General features: G+C 42.4%; 10 protein-coding genes across 10 annotated transcripts; 6 read left to right on the forward strand and 4 right to left on the reverse strand.

The window, feature by feature from the left end:
- Positions 1-1727: 1727 nt before the first annotated feature.
- Positions 1728-3886, forward strand: EAE97_006662 (uncharacterized protein; the record flags this gene model as incomplete). Its single annotated transcript, XM_038877175.1, has 3 exons — positions 1728-2882; positions 2960-3243; positions 3361-3886. The coding sequence occupies 3 exons, from the start codon at positions 1728-1730 to the stop codon at positions 3884-3886; spliced, it is 1965 nt and encodes a 654-aa protein (XP_038732107.1).
- Positions 3887-4894: 1008 nt separating this feature from the next.
- Positions 4895-5688, reverse strand: EAE97_006663 (uncharacterized protein; the record flags this gene model as incomplete). The annotated part of the gene is made up of 2 exons (XM_038877176.1): positions 4895-5533; positions 5641-5688. 2 exons carry the CDS (start codon positions 5686-5688, stop codon positions 4895-4897), a joined length of 687 nt encoding a protein of 228 aa, XP_038732108.1.
- Positions 5689-6568: 880 nt separating this feature from the next.
- EAE97_006664 (uncharacterized protein) lies at positions 6569-7614 on the forward strand (the record flags this gene model as incomplete). Its single annotated transcript, XM_038877177.1, has 3 exons — positions 6569-6590; positions 6949-7335; positions 7397-7614. 3 exons carry the CDS (start codon positions 6569-6571, stop codon positions 7612-7614), a joined length of 627 nt encoding a protein of 208 aa, XP_038732109.1.
- Positions 7615-8864: 1250 nt separating this feature from the next.
- EAE97_006665 (uncharacterized protein) lies at positions 8865-10599 on the reverse strand. Its single transcript, XM_038877178.1, has 3 exons — positions 10408-10599; positions 10253-10332; positions 8865-10196 (listed from the first exon to the last, which is right to left on the reverse strand). Exons 1-3 carry the CDS (start codon positions 10470-10472, stop codon positions 9163-9165), a joined length of 1179 nt encoding a protein of 392 aa, XP_038732110.1. The 5' UTR covers positions 10473-10599; the 3' UTR covers positions 8865-9162.
- Positions 10600-12211: 1612 nt separating this feature from the next.
- On the forward strand, positions 12212-13108 carry EAE97_006666 (uncharacterized protein; the record flags this gene model as incomplete). The annotated part of the gene is made up of 4 exons (XM_038877179.1): positions 12212-12338; positions 12437-12485; positions 12911-13044; positions 13104-13108. The coding sequence occupies 4 exons, from the start codon at positions 12212-12214 to the stop codon at positions 13106-13108; spliced, it is 315 nt and encodes a 104-aa protein (XP_038732111.1).
- Positions 13109-14068: 960 nt separating this feature from the next.
- Positions 14069-14667, forward strand: EAE97_006667 (uncharacterized protein; the record flags this gene model as incomplete). The annotated part of the gene is made up of 2 exons (XM_038877180.1): positions 14069-14364; positions 14445-14667. The coding sequence occupies 2 exons, from the start codon at positions 14069-14071 to the stop codon at positions 14665-14667; spliced, it is 519 nt and encodes a 172-aa protein (XP_038732112.1).
- Positions 14668-14998: 331 nt separating this feature from the next.
- EAE97_006668 (uncharacterized protein) lies at positions 14999-16817 on the forward strand (the record flags this gene model as incomplete). Its single annotated transcript, XM_038877181.1, has 3 exons — positions 14999-15295; positions 15353-15825; positions 15884-16817. 3 exons carry the CDS (start codon positions 14999-15001, stop codon positions 16815-16817), a joined length of 1704 nt encoding a protein of 567 aa, XP_038732113.1.
- Positions 16818-17466: 649 nt separating this feature from the next.
- EAE97_006669 (uncharacterized protein) lies at positions 17467-18261 on the reverse strand (the record flags this gene model as incomplete). The annotated part of the gene is made up of 1 exon (XM_038877182.1): positions 17467-18261. One exon carries the CDS (start codon positions 18259-18261, stop codon positions 17467-17469), a length of 795 nt encoding a protein of 264 aa, XP_038732114.1.
- A 2576-nt stretch (positions 18262-20837) lies between these two features.
- EAE97_006670 (uncharacterized protein) lies at positions 20838-23552 on the reverse strand (the record flags this gene model as incomplete). Its single annotated transcript, XM_038877183.1, has 8 exons — positions 20838-21173; positions 21233-21386; positions 21438-21642; positions 21691-21815; positions 21871-21970; positions 22023-22299; positions 22354-22468; positions 22518-23552. 8 exons carry the CDS (start codon positions 23550-23552, stop codon positions 20926-20928), a joined length of 2259 nt encoding a protein of 752 aa, XP_038732115.1. The 3' UTR covers positions 20838-20925.
- An 878-nt stretch (positions 23553-24430) lies between these two features.
- On the forward strand, positions 24431-27698 carry EAE97_006671 (uncharacterized protein; the record flags this gene model as incomplete). The annotated part of the gene is made up of 6 exons (XM_038877184.1): positions 24431-24919; positions 24972-25830; positions 25877-26665; positions 26729-27136; positions 27191-27415; positions 27478-27698. The coding sequence occupies 6 exons, from the start codon at positions 24431-24433 to the stop codon at positions 27696-27698; spliced, it is 2991 nt and encodes a 996-aa protein (XP_038732116.1).
- Between the last annotated feature and the right edge of the window lie 68 nt (positions 27699-27766).

Genomic DNA, 27766 nt, shown 5'->3' on the forward strand with positions numbered 1-27766 from the left:
TCTAGTCATGTCAATATGGAATTCCTTTCAAAATGCGATGAATTAAAGATTATTGTCTTAATTCTCCCCCCTCATTCTACACATCGACTACAGCCTCTCGACGTTGGAACCTTCGGTGCCCTTTCAACGAATTACAGTACATTATTGAATGATTTGATGCACAATAGCGGGGGAATTGTTGGTATGACAAAGCGCATGTTTTGGGGCATATTTAAAAAGGCTTGGGAGCTCACTTGTACGAGGCATAATATCTTACGATCCTTCGAAAAAACGGGCATATATCCTATGAATAGGAGTCTTACGATCGACTGTATTGCTCCGGAAGCTCCTTCTACGCCACCTACATCATTTAAAACTCGCAGGGATGCTCTTGCTACACCGTATACGTCAAAAGCGATGCGTAGAATGAAATTAGAATTTCGTCGCGCTCCCACCCATGAGATCACTTTAAAGCTTTTTAAGGCTGCAACTACATTAGGAGCTGAAGCTTCTATACAGGGGCATAGATCTAAAGGTTTAGAAGAGGCTCTAAAGCTTGAAAAAAGGAAAAGAGCTCGTTCAAAGCGTTTAAATCTCATTGGAGAGGAGGGGAATGGTGCGTTTTTATGGTCACCCTCTGCTATTATTAAAGCTAGAGCGTATCAAGAAGATAAAGCACTTAAAGAGGAGCAAGAGAAGGAAGCTAAGCTTCAAATAAAAGCTGAAAAGAAAGCTGAGAAGGAACGGAAGGAGATTGAGACGAAAGAGAGAGTATTGCAGAGGGAGGTTGATCGTCAGATTGCACGTGATGCGAAAGAGGAGGTTAAAAAGACTCTAAAATCAACGAAATCTCCAATCAAAAGAGATAAAAAGTTCCCCAAAGCTTCTTCTACTATAGATCTAACATCAACAAAGACTATAGAGCTCTCTGATGCTGTAGAGGCTAATAATTCGAAGGAGAAGGAGGAGGAGGTCATATTGCGATCTAGTAGAGGGCGAGCACTACGAGTTCCATCGAAATTCAAAATCTGAAGATTTTATTATGTTTTTAGATAGTATTATATCTTGTCATTTATCAATTAAATTGCTAGCTCTTTATCTTATAAATTGGAATTGTTATTAATTTTTAAAGTGATTCAAAATGGGTGATCAAGATCGTGCATATAGCAGGGACGTGCACGTAGTAGGGAAATCGGTTAAACCACTCTCGGGACTCAGCTCCAATAGGATTTATTTGCTTCTTGTGCTCCAAAGTAAATGAAAGGAGATACGCATCAAATACGCATCAACTACGCATACCTACGCATTAAACAACTGTATGTCAGATAGAAAATCGATTGAACGGATGGACCACTCCGCATGCATTCAATAACAACTTGTTCGCACCAGGAGTGATAGGTTCCCATCGTTATATTGAGGCTGTCCGTCCGTTTTCTCAACATCTTCCAACACAAGCTCACAACATTATTTCATTCTCGTGGCTCCCTCCACCCTTTATAAAGATTTGTCTTGGACCCAGTTTGACACAAACGACATCGCTGTCAGCATAACATTGACGTGTTTGTACTAAACTTATCAAACCTTCTTGTACTCAATCTATTCGGGCTCATCGGGGACCTCGCTAGGTACCACAATTACTACGGTAGTCAGCATTTCCTATCCAATATCGTAGTACAAGGATAGAATATCCATCAATCATTCGACATTCTGTACCAGGGTTGTACCAGGGTTGCAGTATTGACTTTCCAATGCAGCAGACCTCTACTTCTGTGCCTCATATGTTTTGGTCGGCGAGCAATTCATCCACATCCACATCAAATCTGACCACTAGAGCTATGGATTCCATTTCTCCCATCCAAACGCCTTCGACGAGTAATGCTTCATCACTATCACCAACTTCCGATTATGTGCCTGAGAAACAAGGCGAAAGACAGTTAGCAGTCGTTCCGGACCATCAAAAGGACCGGATTACAGTCCCATCGGCATGCGTCGCTTGTCGCTCCAAGCACCTCAAATGCGATGGCTTTAGTCCATGTTCTAGATGCTCTACTAATGAATATGAATGTGTTTACGTGAGAAGTCGTCGAGGCTTTAAGGGTCCAAGACGTAATGGGGCTCAAAACAAGACGGCGGCATCGGCGTCAACTCAGTCAAACAATGCCAGAGCTTGTCCATTAGTTCGACCAGGGACATCATCTACCACCATCAATACCACCGGTAATTCGGCCAACATCCCCAGTGGATTAGCTACACCTCCCGACAATAGACTACAGACGCTACCGTTCGGTCCGGCAAATCCTCCGTCTTATGTTATTAATAGAGATCAAACGGTTTTAGACGTCAATAAACCTCAATATAATGGATTAGACCTTCGACAAAAATGTATCGAAGCATTTTATTATCATTTTTGGCCCGCACACCCATTTCTTCTCCCAAGAGATAATCTGCTTAGATTGCTCAAGGAGAAAAAACAACTGGAGCACTTAGAAGCTGCTATGAGATATGTGGGTTCATTCTTCATAGATCAAGCACCTACTACGGCGCTATGTCTAGAAGCTGAACGAGCAATTTATCGTCCAGACTGTCCCAAGGATGGATTCAAAGTTCAGGCAATGCTTATTCTTTGCATTGGGCTTGATGGTTATACATATCAAGAGAAGGCCCTGGAAGTCCTTACTGATGCTCAAGAGTTGGCATTACAACTGGGAATGAACAAAAGAGATTTTGCTTCCATGCACGGAAATGGCTGGTCTAGTTTGGAAGAGAGTTGGCGTCGTACTTGGTGGGAAATGTTTGTGGTTGATGGCATGATTGCTGGTGTTCACCAAAAGAGTTTCTTTCCTATGAAGGACATACCCGCAGAAGTTGGACTTCCATGTGAAGAGAGCGAATATATTAATGGAGTGAGTCCTCCCTAATTGATACCCGAGAATTTCCCGTCGTACTTAACTTTCGAGACTACCATACTGACAAATATCAGAATATTCCATCCCCTCATTTCCTTACAGACTTTGACGATGAGGATTTTCAACATCGTGATTACAGCTACTCCTCTTTCACATATCGTATCTCTGCGATCCGAAACTTAGGTCGACTATTGACAGGAAAGATGATCAATCCACATCCTGACAGTTCCGCCGTCGATCGTCTTGATGCGTATCTTGTAAATTTTCGTTTACATCTACCAGATAACAAGAGACAACTCGTCAGTGGTGATGGCAAGCTTGATGAGATGCTGTTCCAAGCGAATATGATTACAGAAGCGTATGTTTTCCACTTATCTATCTTCCGTCAAACCCTCTTAGCCTTTAACCTTTTACCACTTTCCTTTTCCACAACATTGCCTCGACTTTCCACATAAACTAACCCTCATCCTCTTAGCGCGACTATTGTTCTCCACCGTGAGCTCTCGGAATTAGATAGTAGTATCACTACTCCCATAACCTCCTGTGCTCCTCACCACCCCATCATGCCCGGTTCAAACTACAACATCCACGCCTCCAAAACTATTACCGCCGCCCAATCAATCTCCAAACTCATTACTCTCCCCGTTCCCTTAATCCGCCATACACATTTCTTCACCTGCGTCGTAACTCTTGCCTCTGTAGTCCATCTCTCTTGTTGGTCTGTTCTCTACCCTACTCTCAATGATGACGATTTGAAACAACAATTGAAACTGAACACTGGGGCTCTGAAAACTTTATGGCAAGTCTGGCCTAGTGCCGGAAGAGCATTTGGACAGGTTAAAGGAGTAGCGAGTGAGATTTGGCAGAGGAAAAAGGAGGTTGTTGAGAGAGGGTGGTGGGGTGAGGCTGGTGAGGAGGGCTTTATTAGGAACATGCAAGAGGAACAGGGATATCTGGAGGAATTGCAATTACTTGATGCTCCTGTACATCCGGGATTTTAGATGTTGTCCGTAGGGTTTTTTTTGCTTCCTTGCATTTTCTGCTTTATCCTCTTTTTCCTTCTCCGAGGCTTTTCTTCGGAGTGTTTGCTTGGCGAATCTTTCATTTTATGTATGGATCTTCCCATTACTTTATATCCTCCTCCATTCGGGGTTGATTGACTGTCCGTTCCTACTATTCAGTGGACTTACCCAAATACCTTTTTCTCTTACTTGGCATTTTGTGTTTCGACGCATGGACACGAGGAAAGAAAAGCTCAACCCAATGGGGGGCAAAGGACGAGATATTAATAGGGGGGTATATTGACAAGACGAGGTGAGATGAGACGAGAAGATTGAGAAGAGATGAAAGTAACGGCCTATTTATTCGGATTTGAATTTCGATATTCTTGAATGTGGGAGGAAGGAAAGTTGGAGTTATATATTTTTCCTTCTGTTGTTTCTTAGGCTTGGATATGGAATTGACAATGGGCATCGAAGAGAATGACGAATGGACCGGATTCGATAATGGGGTTGATGATTTGAATGGATACTGGATATCATGTTTACTTCTTCTACCCTCAATATTCTTTTAATCTTGAAATGAATTATCGCTAGGGAGATTTGAGTAATGAGGTTTACAAGGGAAATGGTATGCTTGAGGATAGGAATTATATTTTATCTAGTATTCATTGATTGCTTGCTTGCGTACCTTTGGGGGTATGACCATCTGATATGTGATTTCGTAAAAGAAGTGAATATCGAAGACGTCATGCCACTCACCCTTAACCTCTTCGCTCTACTCATCTTGAATTAAATCATGGAGAGATGTCTATTATCATGTAATATATTGTAAACATGCATAAAGTAATAGACCAGGAAGGATTTCTGAACAACCCTTCTGTATTGATCCATGCTAAGACCACCAGAAACATGCCTCTAAGCATATACGAATTCAACCAGAACTCCAATCCGAACTCCAGCCAGACTCCAAATGAGGTATACAAAACCCAATTTCTCCATCTTCCCCGCCTAACTCTTCAAAGCTTGTAACCTTCCTCTCATTTGATTCAACATAGCCTCGGCATCCTCGTCTTCCTCTTCCGCAGCAACTTCCTCTTGTACAGGCGCTGCCGGCAAATTTGGCGTTGCTCCCACCTTAGACATTCTATCCTGCAATATCTCCCCAAGTACCTTATCAACCTCTTCCTCCGCCTCTTCATCCTCCTCTTCCAACTGATCAGGCATCATATCCCCAACCATCTCCTCAATAATCCCCGCCTTTACCAATTCCTGACTCAGTTCCCTCATGGTCCCCATCAACTCCGGTAATCGCACCAAACTGTTCACATCCTTCATAATACCCACACTCGCCTTGATACTGCCCTCTATTTTCCTCACCGCAAACGCTTCATTAACTTGCATATTCACACTCTGCAATTGGGCTTTCGACGTGACGAGTCTGCGGGAGGTATTTCGGGCGCGAATTAATTCGCGCGCGAAGATGCGAGTTTCTTGAGCGGCTTGTTTGGCTTGAGAGGGATTGCGTTGGGCGCGTTTGTTGGCGGCGATGATTAGGTTGCGGGTTTTGTTTTCTACGGCTTTGAGGGCGGCGATGTCTCGGTCAAGTTTGCGGGTGTTTTGGCGGATGAGATTGTTACATTTGCGGACCTGGGGGAGGATTAGATGAGGGGAGATGGAGGGATTAGAGGAAAATGGGAATGGATGGGTATGTATGGTATTGATATGGCATGGTATGTTTTGGGGAGTATACACACTTGAACTTGAGGATCGGGTTTGAAGAATACGGCTCTTATGGATTCCATGATGAGTGTTTTGAATATGATTTACTCCCGGAATGGATTGGAGGTTTGTAGCTGTGTCACTGAAGAGAGAAATTGAAGGTTGAAGACAGGTTCTTTGATGATTTGATCGTGTTGGATCAAATCCTTCTAATCTGAATCGAAGGTTCGATTATCGTAGGTCCCTAGTAATAAGTGTGATAAGTGGAAGTCTGCCGATAAGTGATGGTGATTAATACGATGTAGTTTGATACATGTCTATAGCATAGTATAGTATAACAGTACAACAGTAGTATAGGTCCAAGCTCAATCAGATGTCTGTGGTTAGTGACGTTGCGTTGCCTTTTCACCTTTTTCTATTCTACTTTTCTACAGGAGCCGCAACTACAACGTGGGGTTAAGTTCTCATTAATAATTCAAAAGGAAGAACAGAAAAGTAATAACTTCATTTACCTTATTTGATTTAATTATTTACAGACTTCATTTGATAGATTGAACAAAATAGTAAAATAAGGCATATATCTTAAAAAAAAAGCTATAATAGGAAATTAATTACATCATGTATTGTAAATGTACTGCAAATCAAAGAATGCTCATTATTACTCTCTATTTACCTACCACTCACTTACCATTCCAATTGTACTTTCCCCAATGTTCTCGCAGGTTCCATACATCTAGCTGGCTCCAGCCTCGTTTGTCTGCACACAGCAAGAAGTAACAAATAGAAAGAAAGTTCGCCAATCCTTTCTTTAAACCCCTCTCAATAATTTCTCTCTTCTACAACAACAATAACAATAACAACAATACCAACTCTGTACAAACCTTTTGCTTGATACCCCAATTCACTTTTCGCATCAACAACCTTTTCTAGTTCATTTTTCATACAAAAAGACTTTCAATCACAATGGCTGAATCAACACCTGAAGGTAAGCTTTGTTAGCTCTTTTCTTTCTTACGATTGTTGCGAGAGAGAGGTTATCGAGCTTCTCTACTGTCACAACCCAAAGCTCAGTTCTTTTCACTTCAGCTTCTGCTTGAAGTTTGTGCCATTTCGACTGAATACCAGTCTCTGCTGGTTTATGTGGCTAGCTATGTTTTTGAGGTCAATCTGTTGCATCCCACATTTACTTTTTCAATGAGGGGTACTGCAGGCTGAAGCCTCAGAATTCATAAGCAAGAGCCAGTAACTGCTCAGAGCTATTTACTTCATACCACACATACACAAAGATATATATGCATATGTATACTCGATATTTGAATATATCACTAATTAATTATAAATAGTTCTCTGGGCTCAAAGATCCAGCAAGACCGAAGCCGAAAAGAATTTCATCTACTTAACCATCAGCGTTCCCGATGTCAAGGAACCAAAGATCGATCTCAAGTCCCAATCTCTTACATACTCCGGCTACTCCGAGTCTCTCAAGCGTGCATATGCAGTTACCTTGGAATTCTACGAAGAGATCGATGAGAGTGCTTCCAAGTACAACCACACACAGAAGAACACTCAATTCGTCTTGAGAAAGAAGGAGTTGAAGGAGGAGTTCTGGCCTAGATTATTGAAGGATTCCAAGAAGGTTCACTACTTGAAGACCGATTTCGATAAGTGGGTTGATGAGGATGAGCAAGATGAGGCTCCTGAGGAGGATTTGAGCCAGATGGGTGGCATGGGTAAGTTTTTTGTATTCGATTGAACATAAGGCTGGACAGTTAACTAACAAATGATTTTTAGGCGGAATGCCAGGAATGGGAGACATGATGGGAGGCGCCGGTGGAGATTTCGGTGGTATTGATTTCTCGAAACTCGGAGGAGCTGGCATGCCAGGAATGGGAGGAATGGGCGATGATGATGAGGGTGAAGATGATGAGGATGACGACGAAATGCCAGCACTTGAAGGAGAGGAGGAAGCATCTGAAGCGCCAGCTGCTAAGATCACCGAGGTCGCTTAGATGATTCCCTTTATGACAAATGACTCTCAACATTCATTTCGTTCAACTTCATTTCAAGAAAGCAGAGATACTATACTAGGAGTTCTCAAATGATACAAAAGGGCTTATATGGATATCTTTTGCTCGATTCATCAGTTATTTGGTGAGAGTCAGGGTATACACATAGTGGATTTTTTGGTTCGTTTATGGGATGGAATTTTATCGAATTGCTGAATGGATGCATATTGAAGGAAAGAATGGATGAATATGAAATAGAAGTAACGATTTATCTTGAATGAAATTGCATATGAAGTGAGGTGAGGAGATGACTGTGGATTCGTAATCTTACTCGGAGTGATTACCTGCTAGATATGTCTGTCGACAACTATAGGTTCCTATGAATCTCTTGCAGACTTGATGATTATTGTCTATGCAAATCATACATGCATCTATATTTCAACTACACAATTGCCCAGGTATACGATGTACTTTGAGTATCGATGAATGGGACTACCTATCTAGTTATTTGTTGTAAGAGGAGGAAGATAGAGGGACAGTGATTAGAGGAATGAGGGGGCAAGGTGTGGAGGGAAGATGGAGGGGAAGGAGCTTATAAGCCATTGGGAATACATTGTGGAGAATTGGGAGTGTAGGTATAGGTGTGAGGGGAGATGGTGTGAGGGGAGATGGTTTGAGATGATGGTTTGAGGATATGGATGGTTTGGAGAGAGTAGATGTTATGTTATGAGACGAGGTGCTATGCTTGAGATGCTATGCTTGAGATGCTACGCTTAAGAGAAATCGATGAGACGGGAGACGGGAGATGGGAAATAAGAGACAAAAGGCAAGGGATGTTGATGAATTATTTGTAGATGGATATCTTTTCATTTTATGTTTTACATTGTATATAGAATATGCAATATAGAATGGATGATTTCGGGAACGAATAATAGAGTATGAATATACTTCCTTAAACATGTGTGTGATGGAGTGAGTAATATCAGATGTGTGTATAGTGGAATAATGCATATTCGATAGGGTAAGAGATGATGATACAACCATTCGTTCATTCATTCATTCATTGTTTATTGTAAGATGGGATAATTTCGAGGAGTTTGGTTGTGTATAATCTGTTGGGTGGTTATCAGGCTATGTTGATATTCTCCCTATTACAGTAGGTAGGTATATCTCTTTGAAGGGCTAGGTATCCGGGGTGAAGGGGAAGGGCGGGGGATGTAAGAATACAAGTATAAATAGATTCAGGAATTGCCCGTTGTAAGATTTATTATCCAGTTTATTCCTATATACCTATTTTATATATTTATATACTCCTATTGGTACTCTCTCGTATATTCGTCTGATACCGATACTCGTTTTATATACTCCTTATCCGTATCAATTCTATGCACAACGGTTAGGTACCTAGGTATTAAATCCCAATTCCAGTTTCCAACGCCCTGCATGCATATATCAATGCTGCTCCTTCATATATTGTACTTCTACAACTCTTCTTTCCATGTCATCTTCGACACAGAAATATTATCTCTTCCAGACATCACCCTACCCACTTTACCTCGACCTCCTCTCCGTGTCTCTAACCGTCCAAGTAACCCCCTCATCCCTCACCCACGCACCCTCCAAATCTTCTCGAGATGATTCCGGACTGTCGATTTCTCTATCCTCTCCCCTTGCCTCCTTATTAAATTCCTGTTCTTCCAAGAGCACCTCATAACCCTGCTGCGCGGGTCTCCTATCAAACCAATACTGCAACCTTGTTCCCTCCCAAAGTCTTTGCCAACCATTTCCCCCACTAACTCCCGTCGCATACGCCCTATCTATTTTCTGCAAACTGCGGTAGAAAAGCGAAAAAGCAAATGCACTATAAGCGAGTCCACCCAAAAGATCGATCCGCCAATGGTGACGCAAATACATTGTCGAAAACCATTGCCATAATACGTAAAACCCGAGTATGAAAGTTCCTTTTCTGGAGTAACGGCCTACGAAGAAGAAACAGCAGCAGCTGAATGCTCCATGTAGGGAAGGAAATGCGCCGAAAACCAAGGGCGAGGCTTTGAATGCATTGGCGTAGATGTGGGTTCCGAGGACTTTGTCGACGCGCACGAGGCCAGCGGCGGAACCGGGCATACTGTAGTTTCCAGGTGGGAGAGGATAGCCGTATTGATCGCCATACCAAGGAGCGGCTGAGGGGAGGGATAGATGGGTCATTATTCCCAGACAGTTTTGAATACCGAAAGACCAGGCGAACATAGACACAACTCCGGGAGGTGCAAATAGCCAAAGCCAAAAGGCGGCGAGGAAGGGAGAGATGAAGTGAATAACACCATACGATAGCCAAGCGAAAACATCAAGGGGTTCGGAGAGGTCATGGGAAAGTGCGTAGAGGATATTGAGGAGAAGAGGAGGTAGTCCAGCGATTATCGATATCTTCTTTCGTGTGAGTGTATACATCCAAAGTATTCCAATTACCGAGCAGGTAAATTGTGATGCAAGACCGAACATTGAGAATCCAAAAACTCTTCTATCCAATGTTTCGAGGTAGTTAACATCAATTAATGGCCGGATTGAGGAATCGATTCGCCATGCTTTGAAAGTCGAATTAGTATGGAAAGGTATCAATTGAGGGTAATTCTGAATTTACCATTTTTGAAAGTAGTTATCCATATGAGAATAAAAGTCATGTTAATTAAAATATGTCTAAGTAAACCGAAAAATGAATGTCTACACACATGTTAGTATTTTTCTGATATGATCATACTGAGAAGTAGAGGTTTTCTCGGAATTTGATTCACCTACCTATTGAGTAGAGTTCTATATATGTGAAGGAAAAAACGCCCAACGGCGTCAAAGACACCCGCCATGATTAAAAGGAAGCAGGTATCAAAAATGAAGATGTATAGAGAATGAAAAAGGAAGATAGGGATTGAAATGAAGATAAAAAAGAAATGCAATTAAGGAAGTACTTTAGACCGCGGCCCATAGAGCCCTAAGGAAAGTTAGCAAAGACTAGGATATAGTAGCGTTTATGACGTCCACAATTATGTCAAAATATAGATTAGACTGATTCTAAAATAATGCTTAAAGCAAATCAAAGAAATGCATGGCATTGATGGCAATGCTGCCCATTGGATCAATTTCCATAAGATATCAACCCCCTTCAAACCATTCGATGTACCTACATGTTCATTTTGCAAAATTCCCTGTTATGACTTATTTGGGCTGTGCTTGTGTACATCCGATGAAGTGAGTGGGCACAGGGTTTGAATGGTCATGCTACCAAAGTAAGTACATACATACTTTATAGGGACTATATCTAGTCCATGGCGATTTCCCAACGTTCTTACATATGATAAGTGATTAGTCGTGTGCCTTTCAACTTGAAAGGGGGGAGAGATAGGACTCAGAACGTAGGTACATTATGATAATACAACATAGTCCCGGTATATCAGGTGCAACGGATGTTCCACAACACCGATGGAAAAGTTAAATAAAGGGAACAAAGGTTTGTTACAGGTAATCAGCGTCCCATATTGAGGGGTCCAAATTAGCCCGTGTTGATAGTATCGGTGTGTACATTGGGAAGTAATGTGAGTGGGAACCCAAGGAGATTGCCAGTTATGCTTCCTCGGGAATCAGGACCACTGAACATTGTCCGCTTCATTATTGGGTGGTTGGGATAGAGTTGGTTAGGTAATCAAATGGTCAAATGGTAAAATGGGGGAACTTCTTGTCCGAGAGTTTGTCTGATTGACTCGTGAGTCGTGAACCAAAGCAGGAAAAGATTATTGAAGAGGAGTAAGTGAACATGTAACTAGATTAGACTAGATTAGACTAGATACGCGTATGGTATGCGAGACTGGAATCGGGCAATTGATTCGCCTTCAATTCCCAATTCGTCTGTGAATACTACCTTATTCAATGTGGAAATCCTGGCCATTAGGTATGGTCTCCCAAGAATCTATACTTTCATCTCGCAGTGCATGCATAAACTGGTGCGGAATTGAAGCAGCCCGTAGGTTTATCTGTACCTAGTAGGCATGTCGGATTGAACCAGTACGTACAAGGATTCGATGGATGGCCTACTCGTTATATATCATGAATTGATATCGGATTCGGACTCGCGTTTTCGTACCGAGTGAGCGAGTTATCTCCCATTTTTGAAGTTGTAGGATGTAGCAGATCTTGACCTTAATATAAAGTTTTAAGTACAAAGTAACCTTGTGTAGGTAGGTAGCCGAGCCCATATTTAGAAGGTTGTCGCGTGGTTGAGATCTTGTTGTCTGACCTTACCTAGGTAGGTAATCATCATGAAAAAGGCGAGTGAGGTTTGAAACGGAAAAAAGTAAACACAATACCAATCAGAGTGAAAACAATAGCAATAACAATGACAATAAAAACAACGTGACATTTTGGTTGCAGATTCACAGCCTTGTCGTGGCTGACGCCTTCCCGCTTAATAGCCTACCTACCATAGAGTAAAATCTTCACGTTCACATACATAGTACGGTAACCTCAAAGAACCTGGGAATATATCACGTCGCCACTTCAAAGAAACCCACCAATTGCTACACCACATTCATCACCCTCAATCTCTCTAATCATGGCAACAGCACAACCAGGTCAAAGCAAATATGTAACTCTCGTATCTTGCGATGGATTTGAGTATGTCGTTTTGAGAGAAGCTGCCTGTACCAGTGTTGCCATTAAGAAGATGTTGGATCCATCCAGTTCGTTTGCCCCTCCTTTGACAAATCTAACTTTGCCCATAGTTACTTATGATTATACTTGAACCAATCGAACCAATACTTATTTCATTCATGTACAGGTGGTTGGGAAGAGTCCCAGACAGGAGTCTGCCGTTTCTCAGAGATCAGGTATGCCTGACTTTTTTCTTTCATCATCCAAATTCACATACAATACGATTCCCCAATTCCTCGAGAAACATAAACACGACAATACTCTAAACCCTTTATATCACCCAGCAAAGAACAAAAAGGCGTCGGTGATGATAAAAGCTATTTCGATACAGACCCTCTATTCCACTTTGGGATTGCCGCGGACTGAGTGCTCGTTTTTTACACTTGATCTGAGACCCGCTTTTAAGGCTACTTAAATTTCTGCTAGATTTTTTTCTCTTCCTTCTCAAGAGCTTCGCTTCCTTCCTCATCCATCACCATCAATCATTTGAAACTTAGATGGATGGCATTATACGATTAGCCTGCCTTCAATGGCAACATCATCTTGTCTAACATGGCATTGCTATAAATACTATTCATATACTAACTACAACTTCAAATAGTGGTGTCGTCCTTGAGAGGGTCGCCGAATACTTTTACTACAACTACAAGTATCGCAACTCAGAGAATGTGCCAGACATGGAAATTCCTGCAGAGCTGTGCCTTGAGTTATTGATGGCAGCCGATTACCTGGACAGTTAGTATTCGATTACTCTCGGTCTCGTCGACATTCTTTACTAACACTTCTCCTTACAGCATAATACGTCTCCTCTCAAATCAGTCTGATGGCTACGATGGCGTTTGCGAATACTCGGGATGAGGAAACATGAATATGGTAATATGGAGTCGATAGGAAATGAATTGTTCGACCTATAATCTTTTCATGAATACTTTTGAATATGCGTGTCTTTGTGCACCCCATTTGAGCATATGCGGTTTTCCCTAATACACCCTGGGTTCACACGTCTATAGATGATGGCAGATCAAATCCTTACTTCCTCACATAACTCCTACCTCCTCTTCCTCAAAGGAACGTAGGTTTAGATAATGGAAACAAATGCATTCCCATTTTGCATATTTTATTTTTTACTTCTCACTAGGTTGAGGACTGGAGGATGTATAGCTTCTTTCAATCAAAATTAAAATCCATTACATTCTACCAAACTGAACTTTACACGGCATATATTGACATGTGATTCGATTGATTGACCTCGTTATCTTTCCATGTCGCAATACCTACCTACTTAGGGACCCGTGGAATATCAAGAAAGTACCTAAGTAGACAATGTTCAACTACATGTTACATCTGGGAAATTGATTACCCTAGGGAATGATATCGTCGAGCCGTTTCACTTCATGATTATCCTCACCCACCATCCATACAATCTGGAAGTTCAGACGAAGTAAATGTCACCACCTCCTTCGCTTCAGATCAAGACACCACGGATGTGTCATCAGGCGAAGTCCTCCGTGTTTCACAAAACCACAGGTAAGAATAACCGCCGTCTCGTCTGATGTCGCATTATGTTCATCTTTATAAGTTGAGATGATTCTGGCGGGATTTGTATTGTAATCCTCATCTTTTTATTCATTCTCTGAGCGCTGGTCGACTTTGAATTTGAAGATTCGAATTTTAATTTTCATTTCGTAGTTCTTGTTGTTTTGCAGATTTACTCGGGTGCGTATTACATCCATTCTACAACATATTACCTTCTACAGTCATGAAGACATCAGCTATTCTACTTCTCGCCATTCTCGGCATGACATCCGCATCTGTCCTCAGCACTACGAATGTCGCCACCGTTCTTGCAGGCGTAACAGCTCCATCCTCTCTCACCATACCGGCCGATGCTATGGCAGCTATCACTAAACTTGGCACTGGCGGTGCAAATGCCGCTTCATTGACTGCTGCCGAGACTGCTGCTATCAGCGCTTGTACGGATGCTGGCCGAGCGAACAACACAGCTTCAAAGGCCAATCTTAATGATGGAACTGGAAGTGCGGGAGCTATTGCTTTGTAAGTTTGGATTTTCGCATCACCATTCTGGATGAATTGAGGAGGAGTTGTGAAAAAGCATGATTCTAACGTCAGTAAAGTGTAACGAATAAAGTCACGACTCACGCATGCGAAACTGCAGGCCAACAGGTAGCACTGGTTACTTCAGGGACGGCGGCAAGTGATACAGATGTTAATCTTTTGATATCAAATGTGGGAGTTTTGAATGTAAATACCAAGGCTGCGGGAATTACTTCAAAGCGGGCGGTGGCGTTTGCGATAGTAAACATTATTTCCTATCCCCAACTTTCAAGATTTAATTAAAAAAACATTTTATGAGTGTCATTTCTCTATTCTTTCGTGCTGCATCTATCTAATTTTGATGTTGATCTCACAATTGGCGTCAGTCGCCAGGACTTTTTGCCGAGATCGGGAAACCCCACTTCTCGAGCGCCGGCGGGGTATCGAGAACGTGCCGGCAACTCAAGAAGATAAGATATGTAATTCATTGCTATCGATTGATGACCAGATACTTCTATTTCCTACTATATTAGATCCTTTTAACTTCTCCTCTTTCTCCAATTGTTCTCTTTCCTAAAATACTCTTTAGAATCTAAAATAAACAACTACCACTCTTTTGCCTCTTGCCACAACAATGGGCGATATTCAACATCTATCAACAGATCAACACTATAAGGAGATAGCCACAATTGCCCAAAAACGTCGAGCTGATGCTTTACCCAAAGAATATCTTCTTCCTGGGGGAGTCTTGGAGAATCTTCCACGAAATGTTGCCAATATTCCAAGATCATCTGGTCATTTCACATCTGAGGAATTAGAAATTATTGAAACAAGTGCGGAAGACATACTTCAAAAAATTAGAGAGAGGATATGGACATCAGTAGAAGTTACCAAGGCCTTTTCTAAAGCAGCTGTTGTTGCTCATCAATTGGTTGGTGATATCATACCTCCCAAAGCAAACTAAGACGCCTACTAACCATGATCACAGACAAATTGTTTGACGGAAATTCTCATTCCTGAAGCTATCAAACGAGCCGAACTTTTGGATGATTATCTCGCCAAAAATGGTGATGTAATAGGTCCACTTCATGGCCTTCCAATATCTCTCAAAGATTGCTTTATAACACCACCCCATCCATCATCTATTGGTATGGCGTGCTATGCCAATGTTCCCACTAACCCAGAAGATGAAACTGTTTTAGTATCCTTATTAGCTAAACTTGGAGTCGTTTTTTATGTCAAGACGGCAGTACCGGTGGCAATGATGATGATGGAGACAATCTCGAATGTATGGGGTGAAACGAATGGTGCATATCATACAGGCACCACTTCAGGAGGAAGTTCGGGGGGTGAGGGTGTACTCTTGGCTATGAGGGGTAGTCCGTTGGGAATCGGAACGGATATCGGAGGTAGTATTCGAATTCCAAGTGCTTTTAATGGTCTTTTTGGATTGAAACCCACGTATGTACAGATGATATTCTTTCTCAATAGACAGAAAGTATTGACAGAACATCAACAGTTTCGGAAGATTTCCCATCTATGGTACTAAATCGGGTATATCGGGACAAGATTTCATCTACTCAAACAATGGCCCCATGTCTAAATCCCTCTCAACCCTTCAACTATACTGTAAAGCCGTTCTATCCACCTCTCTTTCACCCTGGCTATACGATCCCAAATGTCTCCCCATTCCCTGGCGAGAAAACACCATCCAACCTCCCGGCCGCAAACTCCGCATTGGAATCATCTCCGACAACGACGGCGAAATCAGCGTTCACCCACCGATCGCCCGCGGTTTAGCACTCGCAAAAAAAGCCCTCGAAGCAGCCGGTCACGAAGTCTTCGAGTGGGAACCTCTAGATCATCTCGAAATGGCGAAAGAAATGAATAATTCCTTTTACACCCTCGGCGGCGCCGCTATCCTCGAACTGACGCGTAAACACGACGAGCCGGTCTTCGAAAGTATGAAAAACTATGAGTTTGCCTATGATCAGGGCGAACATGGAACGTTGGGACCTACAAAATTACGAGAAATGATTACGCGTAGAAATGCTTTTCAAAAAGCTTATCTGGATCGATGGACTCGCACTGGAGCTGATGGAAAGGGAGTTATGGATGCGATTATCATGCCTACGAGTCCCTGGACGGCCCCCAGATTGGGGGTAACGCAGACGGAAATTTTTTGTGTGAATTATACGGGGGTGTGGAATTTGTTGGATTATCCGGCGTGTACGTTTCCGGTGACGTTTGCGGATAAGGAGGTGGATGGGAAGAGAGGGGGGGGATGGAAGGGGTTAAATAGGAAAGATGAATTGTTGCAGAAGGATTATGAGGAGGAGTTTTATCATGGGACGCCTGTGGTGTTGCAGTGTGTGGGGAGGAGGTTGGAGGATGAGAAGGTGTTGGAGATGGTGGGGGTTATTGGGGAGGCGTTGAGGGAGTTTGAGGGTTGAGGGGAAGGGATGAATGGATGGGGATAGGGATACTTGGATGTAGAATCTAAGTTAATTAAAGAATGAAAGTCTTACGTACATACATATTGAAACCCAAATGTATAAGATATTTAATTGCTTTTCCAAACTAGCTACTCAATAAAAACAGGAAAGTTCACAAGCACGACCTCCAACTCCCTCAACCGCCACACAAAGAGAAACCACTAAGATCAAGAAACAGGAAAGAGTGTTTTGATCCACAGTATTTTTTATTATTTTATTTTTTCCTCCTTTTTTTGCCGTTTTATGATTTTCCGTCTTTTTTTTCAAATTTTTTTTTTTCAATTTTTTTTTTTCAATTTTTTTTTTTCAATTTTTTTCAATTTTTATGATTTTCCGTCTTTCTTCCCTGCTTCATGATTTTCTTCGCCAGGAAGGATCGAATAAGTACAGACTTCCAAAGCTTAATCAAGAAATTTGCGAAATCTATCCGAGCCACAATGCATCTCTATGCGTCGTTTGGTGACGACAAGACTGGGCGATAGTGTTTGTACCCTTCGCGCTGGATATTTCGGCGCGGAATTACTGGTGCTCGCAGTTGCATCTCCGCTTTCCGTGGTAGCGAAAGATCTATCTCTGGAGACTAGAAGATTTTCAATCTCTTCCAGCTTCACAACTCCGGTTCCAAATCCTCCTCTTTCGGCATGGTTAATTTTATCTCTTTAAAGAAACGTTCTACTAATCGTTCTGTCTTAACCAATTTGGACGCTTTTCCGTTCAATTGTTTTTGAAGTTGTGCCATCTTTTCCTCTTGTTCGAGGACCTGCTTTTCTCTTCGGAGCACATTCTCTTCCCTTTCGCGCACCTTATCTTCTCTTTGAAGCAACGTTGTTGATTTTGCTTCTTGTAAAGCATCCTTCTCTCTTACAGCGTTCTCTCTTATATTCACCGTAAGATTTTTTTGGACCCAGCGCTGTCCGTCTTCAAGAACAATTTGTTCTTTTCGGGCCACCTCTTCCAATATTCCCTTCACTCTCTCTTCCAATCTCTCCTCTAATCTCTCGTTCAATTCACGAATTTTATTCGCAAGCTCTTCATTTTCTCTCTGCAATTCAGCAATCTTCCTTTCACGTGCCATGTTTTCCTCGAGAAGATCTTTCATCTTCCTCTCTTCTAGGGCTTTTCCCTTCAAATCTGACAACTTGGAAGCGGCGACTTTATCCGATTGATCGGCATCTGGTCCTTGGCTTTCACTTTTCTTGGACTGCTCGAGCTTTGCCCAAACCGTAGCCTTGAAAATTTCAGCTACAGTCTTTTTAGGTGACTCATCAATTTCGGCAGGATTCTTTGGCACGATTCTGCTCGATGATGAGATGGGCGACGGAGTCCTAAGGAAGGGCTCAAGTTGATAGTCTGGGGGGTACCGGTACATGAAATAATCGTCTAGACCTTTTCTTTCTGGCATCTTGAGTCGAAATAGAACAAATATGATCAGAAATAAAAGTAAAGAGTATATTTGAATTTGAAAGTGATAGTACAGATTGTAGATGTGGAGGTAAATGTAATGTGTTTAGGGATATACAGTGAAAGGTAGTTTGAAGTTGGAATGGAATATATAGTTAAAATTAAATGTAAACGAATGTATTATCAGATCCCAGAGTGATAGTAATATGATGTTTGGGATTATGTGTGTATGTGTGTATGTGTGTATGTGTGTAAGTAAGAAGTAGTAAGTGTGTAAGTAGAAGCGAAAGTAGTGGAGAGACCTGCTATCCACTGTTACTCGGGTTGCTACGAAGGGTGTTTGAGAGCTCTGAGCAAAATATTGTCGAAGTAGATAGAATTGGGTGTACACGAAGAAGTGACATCAAGGGATGAGAAAAAAAAACTCAGGAAATGTGGGAGAGACCTGGATTTTATAGTATTTCAGCTCTTTCGGAGCTAGTGATAACTCAAAGCTACTGCCAAAGATTCATCAAGCTAGGAAACCAAATTCAGCAATAATAGCCCTCGATGACAGCATTATATTTACACTTTAGTCATATAAGGGGAGGAGAAGTTTTGTTACATCATGACATTGAACGTCGAACTAGATCTGCATCACAAAGTGGTGAAGTGACCAATTATACATCGAGACCAGTGAGTCTAGAGTTAAAACTTCATATAACGGTGGAGCTCTGACAGAAGAGAACTTGAAAGCCACATAGCAAAGTATAATTAGGCGACGACGAGATGAGTGAGAAGGTGTCACGCCTCTTGATATTCAATAGTTCCTACTAACTAACGTATTAGATAGAATTGGTAAACGTTAAGTGTCATCATTCAATCGCAGCAATCTTCTCCGACAAACTATTCAGTAGCTCGGCGGCTTGAAGTCGGATGATGGTGAGTTTTATTGGGAGAGGACGAAGCTTTTCGAGGCAAAATTGTGTAGTGCATTAAATCTCAATAGCTTTTGAGGGAAATCAGACATGAAAATTGAAAATTGTCTTTGAAACTAGAAAAATTGAAGAGTCTTATCAAGAATTGATGATGCCTTCCAGATTCAGACGCGTCTAGAGTCAACCATTCCATTCGAAGAAAAAGCTTAGCGGGGTACTTTATCACGCGACTTCAAACTACGAAACTTTGAAAGAATTTCGCAACGTCTTTGACCAATCAATGTGCATTGTTTCTCGAATACACAAGCCAAGACCTGGTGGATAGACTGATATGTGTCAACACTTGAAGGCATATGAAGTATGCGGCTGTTTGAAAGATGCGTGCCCCCCACTTGGAATATTACAGCTTCAACGTCGTCGCAGTCTGACTTTTTGACATATCAAGATTTGCAATAACTAAAATAGAGTTCGTATCCTTTTGCTTATGGTATTATCTATGTGAGATCATGACATGTTAACATGATCTCTTTCTGTAGTTTTGTGGCATGTCGTGAACATTAATTAAGAGGAAAGTATGCTTCCCCAATACCTATGTCGTTGTCCTAAATTAACTAGTGCCTGAAACAAACGCGCAAAAGGCAATATTTGTCGAACAGGACGGAGGGCTAATAACTAATGTCCGACTGAATTCCCCCACAATTTAGCTCCACAAATGGATACAATAGGTACCACACCACAATGGCTCTAGTTCAACAATAGCAATATTAAACAAAACTAAGAACTATCTGCCAGCAAATTAAGCAAACTGCTTAACTAGCTACCTAGCTTCTGTGGTCCAATGGTTAGGATTCCACCCTTCCAAGGTGGAGGTTCGTGTTCGATTCACGGCAGTTGCAAAATCTTTTGCATTTTTTAATGTGTTTTTAAGCTTTTACATAGTGTGTGGAGTATATATACATTGACAGGAAATTGTCTCCGAACCGATTCAATGGTTCGTTCTCCTTTCTTTCCCGTTTCGCGACAAGTCGCATTTCCAAATTTCGAAGATGTCTTGTGCATTTCATCAGCAGGCTGGGTGGGGACTAAGAATGTATGTAAAAAGTACTAGCAAGTTTAGTTGAAGGCCGGGAGTTTTCACCTTCCCATTGTTTTACTTTTTTGTACTTTTTTTTCTTGTACAAAGGATTTCTTTTTTTTTCTATCGGTGGTGTGGGGCTCGGCTTCAATTCCTCAGTAGAACGATTGGTATACTGTGCTAACAAGGCCAACGATGTGCTTGACAACTTTGGAAGTGTGTGGTATTTGGAATTTTGGATTGTGGCTAGTGAATACAATTTTCAATACATTTTCCAGCAATGCCAAACTAATCTCTCCTAGTCTCCCCTCTCGACTTCACTTGGCACATCATGTAATAAATGAGGAGGTTTCCTTGAATGACCGAACTTCTAGATAGGGAAATCGCAAGTAACAAGTTCCAATAGAATGATAATTTCGACCAATGGCAAGGAAGAGCTATACAAGGAGACTTGCTGTCTTGGTTTCACAAGCTTCTTGTTTAGGGTTTTCTTAATGTTCATATCAATCTTCCATATATCCGAAGATAAAATTCACAAAACAATCAACGAGCCAATGACGATGGGTATCCAGGCGCCATAAAAACGGGATACCAATATTGTTGAAAACTAACTAACACTACTAACCAATCCCATATTCCCCAACACACCCCAAATTGTAGATCGAAACACAAACTAAGCAGTTCCCTCCTTGAAAGCAGCTGCAATACTGAATTGTCCCTTCTTTTGTACTTTCCCACCTTTTCCAGCAGGATATCTAGCCTCATATCTGAGCGCTCTCCCTTCGACTTTGGCCACTAATTCATAATCAACTCTATAATGTTCCTTTCCACCTAAACCTTCTTCTGGGTATACGGGTGTGATGATGCCTTTGTCGCGGAGAAAAGTCATATCTACGATGATGCGGCCGGCGATCTGTGTGTCTATTGTGTGTTGGTATGGCATGATGGTAAAATTGACGTGAAAATTCATGGTTACTTACCAGCATTTTTAAGGTTCCTGCGACTGTAGTGGGATTCTGTAGCGGTGTCGGAAACATAGAGAACTTCTTCACAGAAGAATTTCTTTTCGTCGATTGGAAAGGTGTGATAGGTAGGGAATGGACAGAACTGATGGTCTGGACGGACTGGGGTTCCCTATTGATCGTCAGCACTAATTTCAAGGACGTTACTGACCCAACATATCACCTTGACCATGAAGTAGTCAATCGTAGCTACATATTTTTCACCATCCAATTCACTCTCATCAGGCCTGGCTCTTTCATGCCCGGGATACAGCCGAGGTTGCCATGGCTCATGGCGGAGAAAACCATAGCTTGATTGGGAAATTTTTTCCGGTCCATTTTTCTTGTCAAGAGCACGAAGAACAGCACCCGATGCTACAGCTGTAATGCTTTGCAATTGTTAGTTTGTTGGACAAAATAAAACATACTAATCTCACCATTTATGCCTGTCTGCTACTAATTCGATATTGAATTCAAGTTCCCCAGATTTCACTGCAAGCCAATTCTTGAGATAGCTTCTCAAGGAAGGAGAGCCACCAAAGCCACCAACAAGAAATACTTTCTTTGAATACTCAGTAAGATAACGATCAGGTTCTTTTGGTTGTCTTGAAGCATACCTTAACCACAAGTTTTTTTTCCACAGCTTGTTGAATCTGCTTCTCCAGCAATTTTGAGATACGCTTTAGAAGAGGATCGAAAATTTCTTTATAATCACTCCTGAGACCGTGTTAGCGGATACCATGGTCAGCTGGAGATGGATATCACATACAAATTCATTTGTAAATGGTTCGCCTCAAAACGCTTTTCAGCTAGACCAACGCGATTCATCTGTTCATCACCGCGCAAGCCAGCTATGTAAACCCTGTGACCACACCTTTTCATGACATTAACTCGTCTCTTATATTCATTCTCAAAGTCTGGTATCAATCTATTGACAATTGATTCAAGGGTATCGCCATTCTTGAAGAGATAGTCTTCGTCTTGGAGGCGACCAAGTAACATGTCTTTATAATTATCATTGAGATAGCTGGAACCGCAATTGTCCCCTAAGATTACAAATTAATCTCACAGAATCGTTGAAAAGAACTGCTTGAACTAACCAGCGGGCTGGATTTTTTCATCCTGCAGACGTAGCGGATACCGATTGCTGACTCCGTATGTGACGACATCGACAGTTCCACCGCCGCAGTCCGCGACAATGAAAGTCTCACCAAGCTATACCATTATTAGCTAAAGGATCGAAAATTTATCAACAAGACCTCACGGATATATCCTCAGAACTTTCCAAGAGAAACGTAGCAGCAGCTTCAGGCTCATAGATGAGGAAGATGTTGTCAGCGGTTGTTACCCAAGGATTTCCGAAGGCAGTCACCTGAATGGCTGCCTTGACAGACGTCTGAAGCACACGGGAAGCTTCCGGGGACCAGACAGTAGGTACAGTCATAACGAAATCCACAGGTGTTTGATCAGTGAAGCCATGGAGATTTTTCAATTGTTCTTTGGTATGCTGTAATACCTTCACGGCATAATCCGAGATTGGGTCAACAGCATCCCACATATCAGATTCGGGTTTGGATCGTTTACCATGTCTTCGTATGATGCCTTCCTTGAGAAGTCCAGTTAGTGTGCTTCGAAGACCCTTTCGATCTTCATTAGTGTATTCGGTTTCCACCATCATGAGTTTAGCTCTCTTCACGAGACGTCTCTGATTTCGTGTTGAATTTGCCTTGTAAATTTGATATGGCACGCTGTACCCCCAAAGAAAATCGACAGAAAGTTCATCTTCCATTTCTGAATCTTCAGGTTCATTGATGGCGTCCCCACCTGTCCCACTAAGAAGCAATGGATGTTGGCCTTGAGATGAATCGAATAAATTCTCATCAAATATCTCATCTTCATCGTTCCGATGCCGCTCGACTGGCTCTGATGAGTACCAACTCTCTGTTGGAACTTGCTTCCTCTGACCATCTTCTCCGTCGCTTGGCCAGTTGATCACACTCAGGACATCATTAGTAGAGCCTTTCATATTACCACAGTTAATTGGAACAATGCTGTAAGAGACAGATGTGAATGTAGTTCCATAGTCCAGACCAACAACTACTTTATCTTTTGGGGTGATGAGGTGTGATCGCATGTTGGAACTTCGCACCGATATAGCAGTGCCTGGTGTCGGAGAATGCGTCATCCTGCTGCCTTGATTTTGTGACTTGCTTCCATGTCGAGCTGGCACAGTCTGTCTGGAGACATTGCGATTCTTAGACCCAAAGGGACCCCCTCTTGTTGCCATGTTTTTTGACATTTCGAACGCTCCGAAATTTATTTCACTTTTAGCCCGTAAAAATATAAGGACGTATAGTCAGGCTTTGAATGATGCTTTCAAGATAGAGAAGCGGAGAAAATGGGAAGGAGATGCGCCTCATGTGGTTTATTATCTTCACACTTTGGAACAGGACTGATAGAGCGGAAACCTGCCGAGGGAGGATTTGATTACGCAAGTTCTTAGGCCTCGTTTTGGAAAAGCAAACAGAAGTGATGTATCATCGGCTGTGATTCCTATTGGAAGTCGGCATCTTGCAGAGCGATTCGTAAAAGATATCTGATAAGGCATATCTCCAGGGTAACAGGGAAGTAGGCTACCTTGAGCAAAAAAGTAAATATACCTCACGAGATCATTCAAGAGAAGAAGGAAGCAGAAATTTATCCTTGGAATACAGAATGTGGGAGCGGGATATGGACCGGAGTGGAAGGGGCCGAATCGGTTCTACTGCACGTTATCCGCTTATATCATCTGCTTATGCCCATTGGGTGTTAATGCGATTCGAACAGCAAACGAATATCAGGTTGACTTTTTTGTTTAGAGCAAACGCATAGAAACTATCCATGCAAAACGGTCCAGGGCGGAAGAGTAATTTGATCGGACGCTCGGATGCAAAATGGGTTTCTGCAGTAGGGACGCCACATCTTTCAGGTGTGACGAAAGACCGCAGTACTTATTTCTATCCAAAATTCTATCAGATCTACAATATTTGGAGAATTACAAATGACTGACAATGAGAACGTGTTTGGTGGCTAGAATTTCTGCAAGTATCGGATTTATTTGTTCGCATATCCTTCAAACACCCATCATGAAAATTCAGCCATTTCCAGACTGCTCAAATATTGAATCCGATACCAAATATGACGCCCTTAATCTGGAAAAAGGAGGATGATATTGAGCTACTTGCATGGATTGATTTTTGCAAGCTGCAGAACGTAGAAGCCGAGGAAGACACCCTCGACTACACGATTGAGCACTCCCGCTTCACCAGTCGCGATGCAGTGAAGGAACATCTAAGCGAGCTATGGGAAAGATACGGCGATCAGAGTGAGGACTCGGTTCTAACAATGTCCCTCGTCGATATGATGAGTAAAGGGTCTGCTTGCATGACCAAGCTTCCAGTCGAGATGCGCAAGAGCATTAGAACGAAAGCTGACAGCAATTCCAGCGATTCACTGATGCTGCTCATGATTTCTAACATGGGAGATCGTAGAACGCAGAAGAAAGCCACGAAGAATCCGACGGACCTCCCTTCAACGGAAGAAAATGAGAGGGGTTTAAAACGTAGCAAGAAGACCGAGAAAGCAGACGAGGATCTCCCACCTTCCAAAAAGTCTCGCTTGAGCAAAGTACGTACTTTTCTCGTCGTTATCACAAAACTTTGATTGATCCAGTTCGCAGGACAAAATATCTGCAAAAACGGTTGAAGCCGATATTGTGAATGGTGATGTAAAATCCCAATTGCCATCCCAAAAATCGGCGACCACTTCAACCGAAGCTGCAGTTTCCATTGGCGGAGAGCTCACAAGAGACAAATCTCAAGCACTCCAGTATGAGCTGCTAGGCCAAACGGCAAATGAAGATAGCTGGACAAAGCGTCTGAGGTCATTGGAGAATAAACATAACCAAGAGATAGTTCGACTGCAAGAGCTCTGGCAAGCAGAGTCCGAGAAGCTCAGCGCAATGGAAGCCGAGGCCCAAGGGACGATCAGAGATTTGAGGGCACAATTGAAACACCTGAATGAGGCACGAAGGGCTCGTCGAGAGGAGGAACAAAGAGCTTTAGAAAGCAATGCCTATGCTTCATTAGAAACCCGACAATTTGAAGACCTGGAGGAAATTTATCGATTGACCAAAGAAAATAGAGAAATGCACAAGTTCTCTGATTTTGCCAATTTGGATTTACCAGGAAGCCTAAACATAGGACACGACACGATCGACGATGCAATAGATCAAATACAATTCGAACTCTCCTCCATCTCTTGTCATCACATCAATACTTCGCAACTTGATCCAAAGATATTTTCGATACCAAGCGACTTGCGTAACCTTATAAATTCAGCTTTCAATAGTGACATCGAAACCGCCACTGGGAGAAATGAAGTCGAGATCACCAGAAAGAAATTCGGTGCTCATGTCTGCATCAGAGCTCTTGTGTTGGCTGCGCTGAGAGATTGGGTTTTTATGTCAAGGTTTCCTAATTTCGCCCCTTCAAACCCTCGCATTCTATCGAGTTATAGGCACATTATCTCCAGTTTAGGTTAGTGTCCTGCTATTGATAATAATATGGAAAATTAACTCTATAGGCGGGGAAAGCCAGCTTTTTAGCTTGGACATAGCAGCTCATCGCGCTCTTATCGAGGGAAAATGGCTCAAAGAGGAATCGATACCCAAAAGAGCCACAGATCTAGCGGCCAGGTTCTCTAATGCAGTCGCCCCCTTGTTCGCAATCACACCATACAATGCAGAAGATGGATCGTTCCACACTTGGGGGGAGCATTCAGAATGTTGGAAAGACAGGCGAGCACATCTGCAAGAAATTTTCCAGACTGCATTAACCTTGAAAGCTGATTCTGTTGTAACAAAGTCCAGGTATGGATTTGAAATCTATCCCCTAGGGACAACATTTGTGGGGCATGGTACAGATGTGAAAGAAACAAGCGGGCTTAAAAGTGGCAGTAATTGGATGCATGCATCATTTCACATCTACGACGCTGTGATCATTGGCAATGGCAAACAGGGCACGTTAGTGCAAACAGAGAATTTCGTTAAGGTGTCCGAAGGTAGGACTAGTGCGAAGTACAGCAAGAATTTGCTCTTCCCCAAGAGATCGCCTGAAGTAGTTTCCAGTCGTATCACGGAGACTCTGATTCCCAAACGTAAAAGTATGGGCCAATCAAAAGTTATCATAGCGCCTGAAGCCCCTCTAGCACCAACGGTTTCCGAAATTAATGCTGAAAGTTTGAAAGTGCAAAAATCCGCCGAAGTAGAAGATGCAGAATATGACCATAGTGAAGGCCCACCTCTTCCAAGATGCGAAGAATGTGGCCAAGAGTTTCCGGAAGTAGCTCTACTTCGTAGGCACGAAAAGAACAGTGAGTCGATCTTTGAATTGTTTTTGCAAGTTTAGTGGTAATCCCGGACAGGAAAATGCACAGAGTGCCCAGAGTGTGGTAGAAGATTCGCCCGCGTCGCTGCTCTACAAAATCACCAAAAAGCCGAGCATAGCGAATACCGGGCGTCCAGACCTGAGGGACTGCCCATCGAACCGACACGAGTACACCCTGAGCCGGGAACCTTAGTGAGACAGAAAAAAAATGGTTGCCACAAAAAGGTTGCACCTGCTGAAGCTGGAGATGCTAGCCCAAATTGTAGAGGAAACCAACTCATCAAGGCGCCGCGAGAAGTTTCGGCGGTTGCGCCAAAGACCAGACCGGCACAAGTATGTCACCATGACCCCATACAGAAAATCACCGAAGGTGAAATCGTTAACGCTAAGCCAAAATGTGATCTTTGCGGTAACCTGTTCTCGTGCAAGGAGAATCTACAGCGCCATATTAGACAAAGTTAGTTTCGCCCTTCATGAATCTAACAATTATGTTGCTGATATGAACTGCTAGATACCTGTTCACTCGAATGTCCAGAGTGCAAGAAGAATTTCGCAAGCCTCGAGGAAAGACGTTACCAACAGCGCAGGGAGCACAAGTCGGTAGAAAAAAAACCAAAAGATCTAACAATACCTGAACCACAAACTCCGCCGACCCCTCTCCACAAAAAAGAGAAAACGCAGAATTCAAACCAGACAAGAACTCCGTCCTCGAATAACGTTCAAAACAACGATAGAGGTATGTCTTCTGCCCTCCTGCGTCAATATTTTCCTTGCTATACAACGATTAATATCTGAAAGATGGTAAGCCTCGCTACAAGAAAACGCCACGCAAAGAGACTGAGGATTCAGACGCAGACGAAATGCTTTCTCCTTCGGAAATGGTGAAAACAAAACGTGCCCAAAGGAGAAGATCTACTAGATCTTTAGATGGACGAGCGGAAGTGAGGATGATTGATAGCCAGGAAACACCAGTTCGACCGCGTAGAAAGCGAAGTAAGACTCCAGCAACAGAAGAATGATTAAGAAGGATTACAATTTTCAATAACAGGTGCTTTGAAGGGGTATGTCTTTTCCTCCATCCTTTTGT

Source organism: Botrytis byssoidea (genome assembly GCF_014898295.1).
Source record: "Botrytis byssoidea strain MUCL 94 chromosome Unknown BBYS_012, whole genome shotgun sequence".
NCBI classification, from domain to species: Eukaryota; Fungi; Ascomycota; class Leotiomycetes; order Helotiales; family Sclerotiniaceae; genus Botrytis; species Botrytis byssoidea.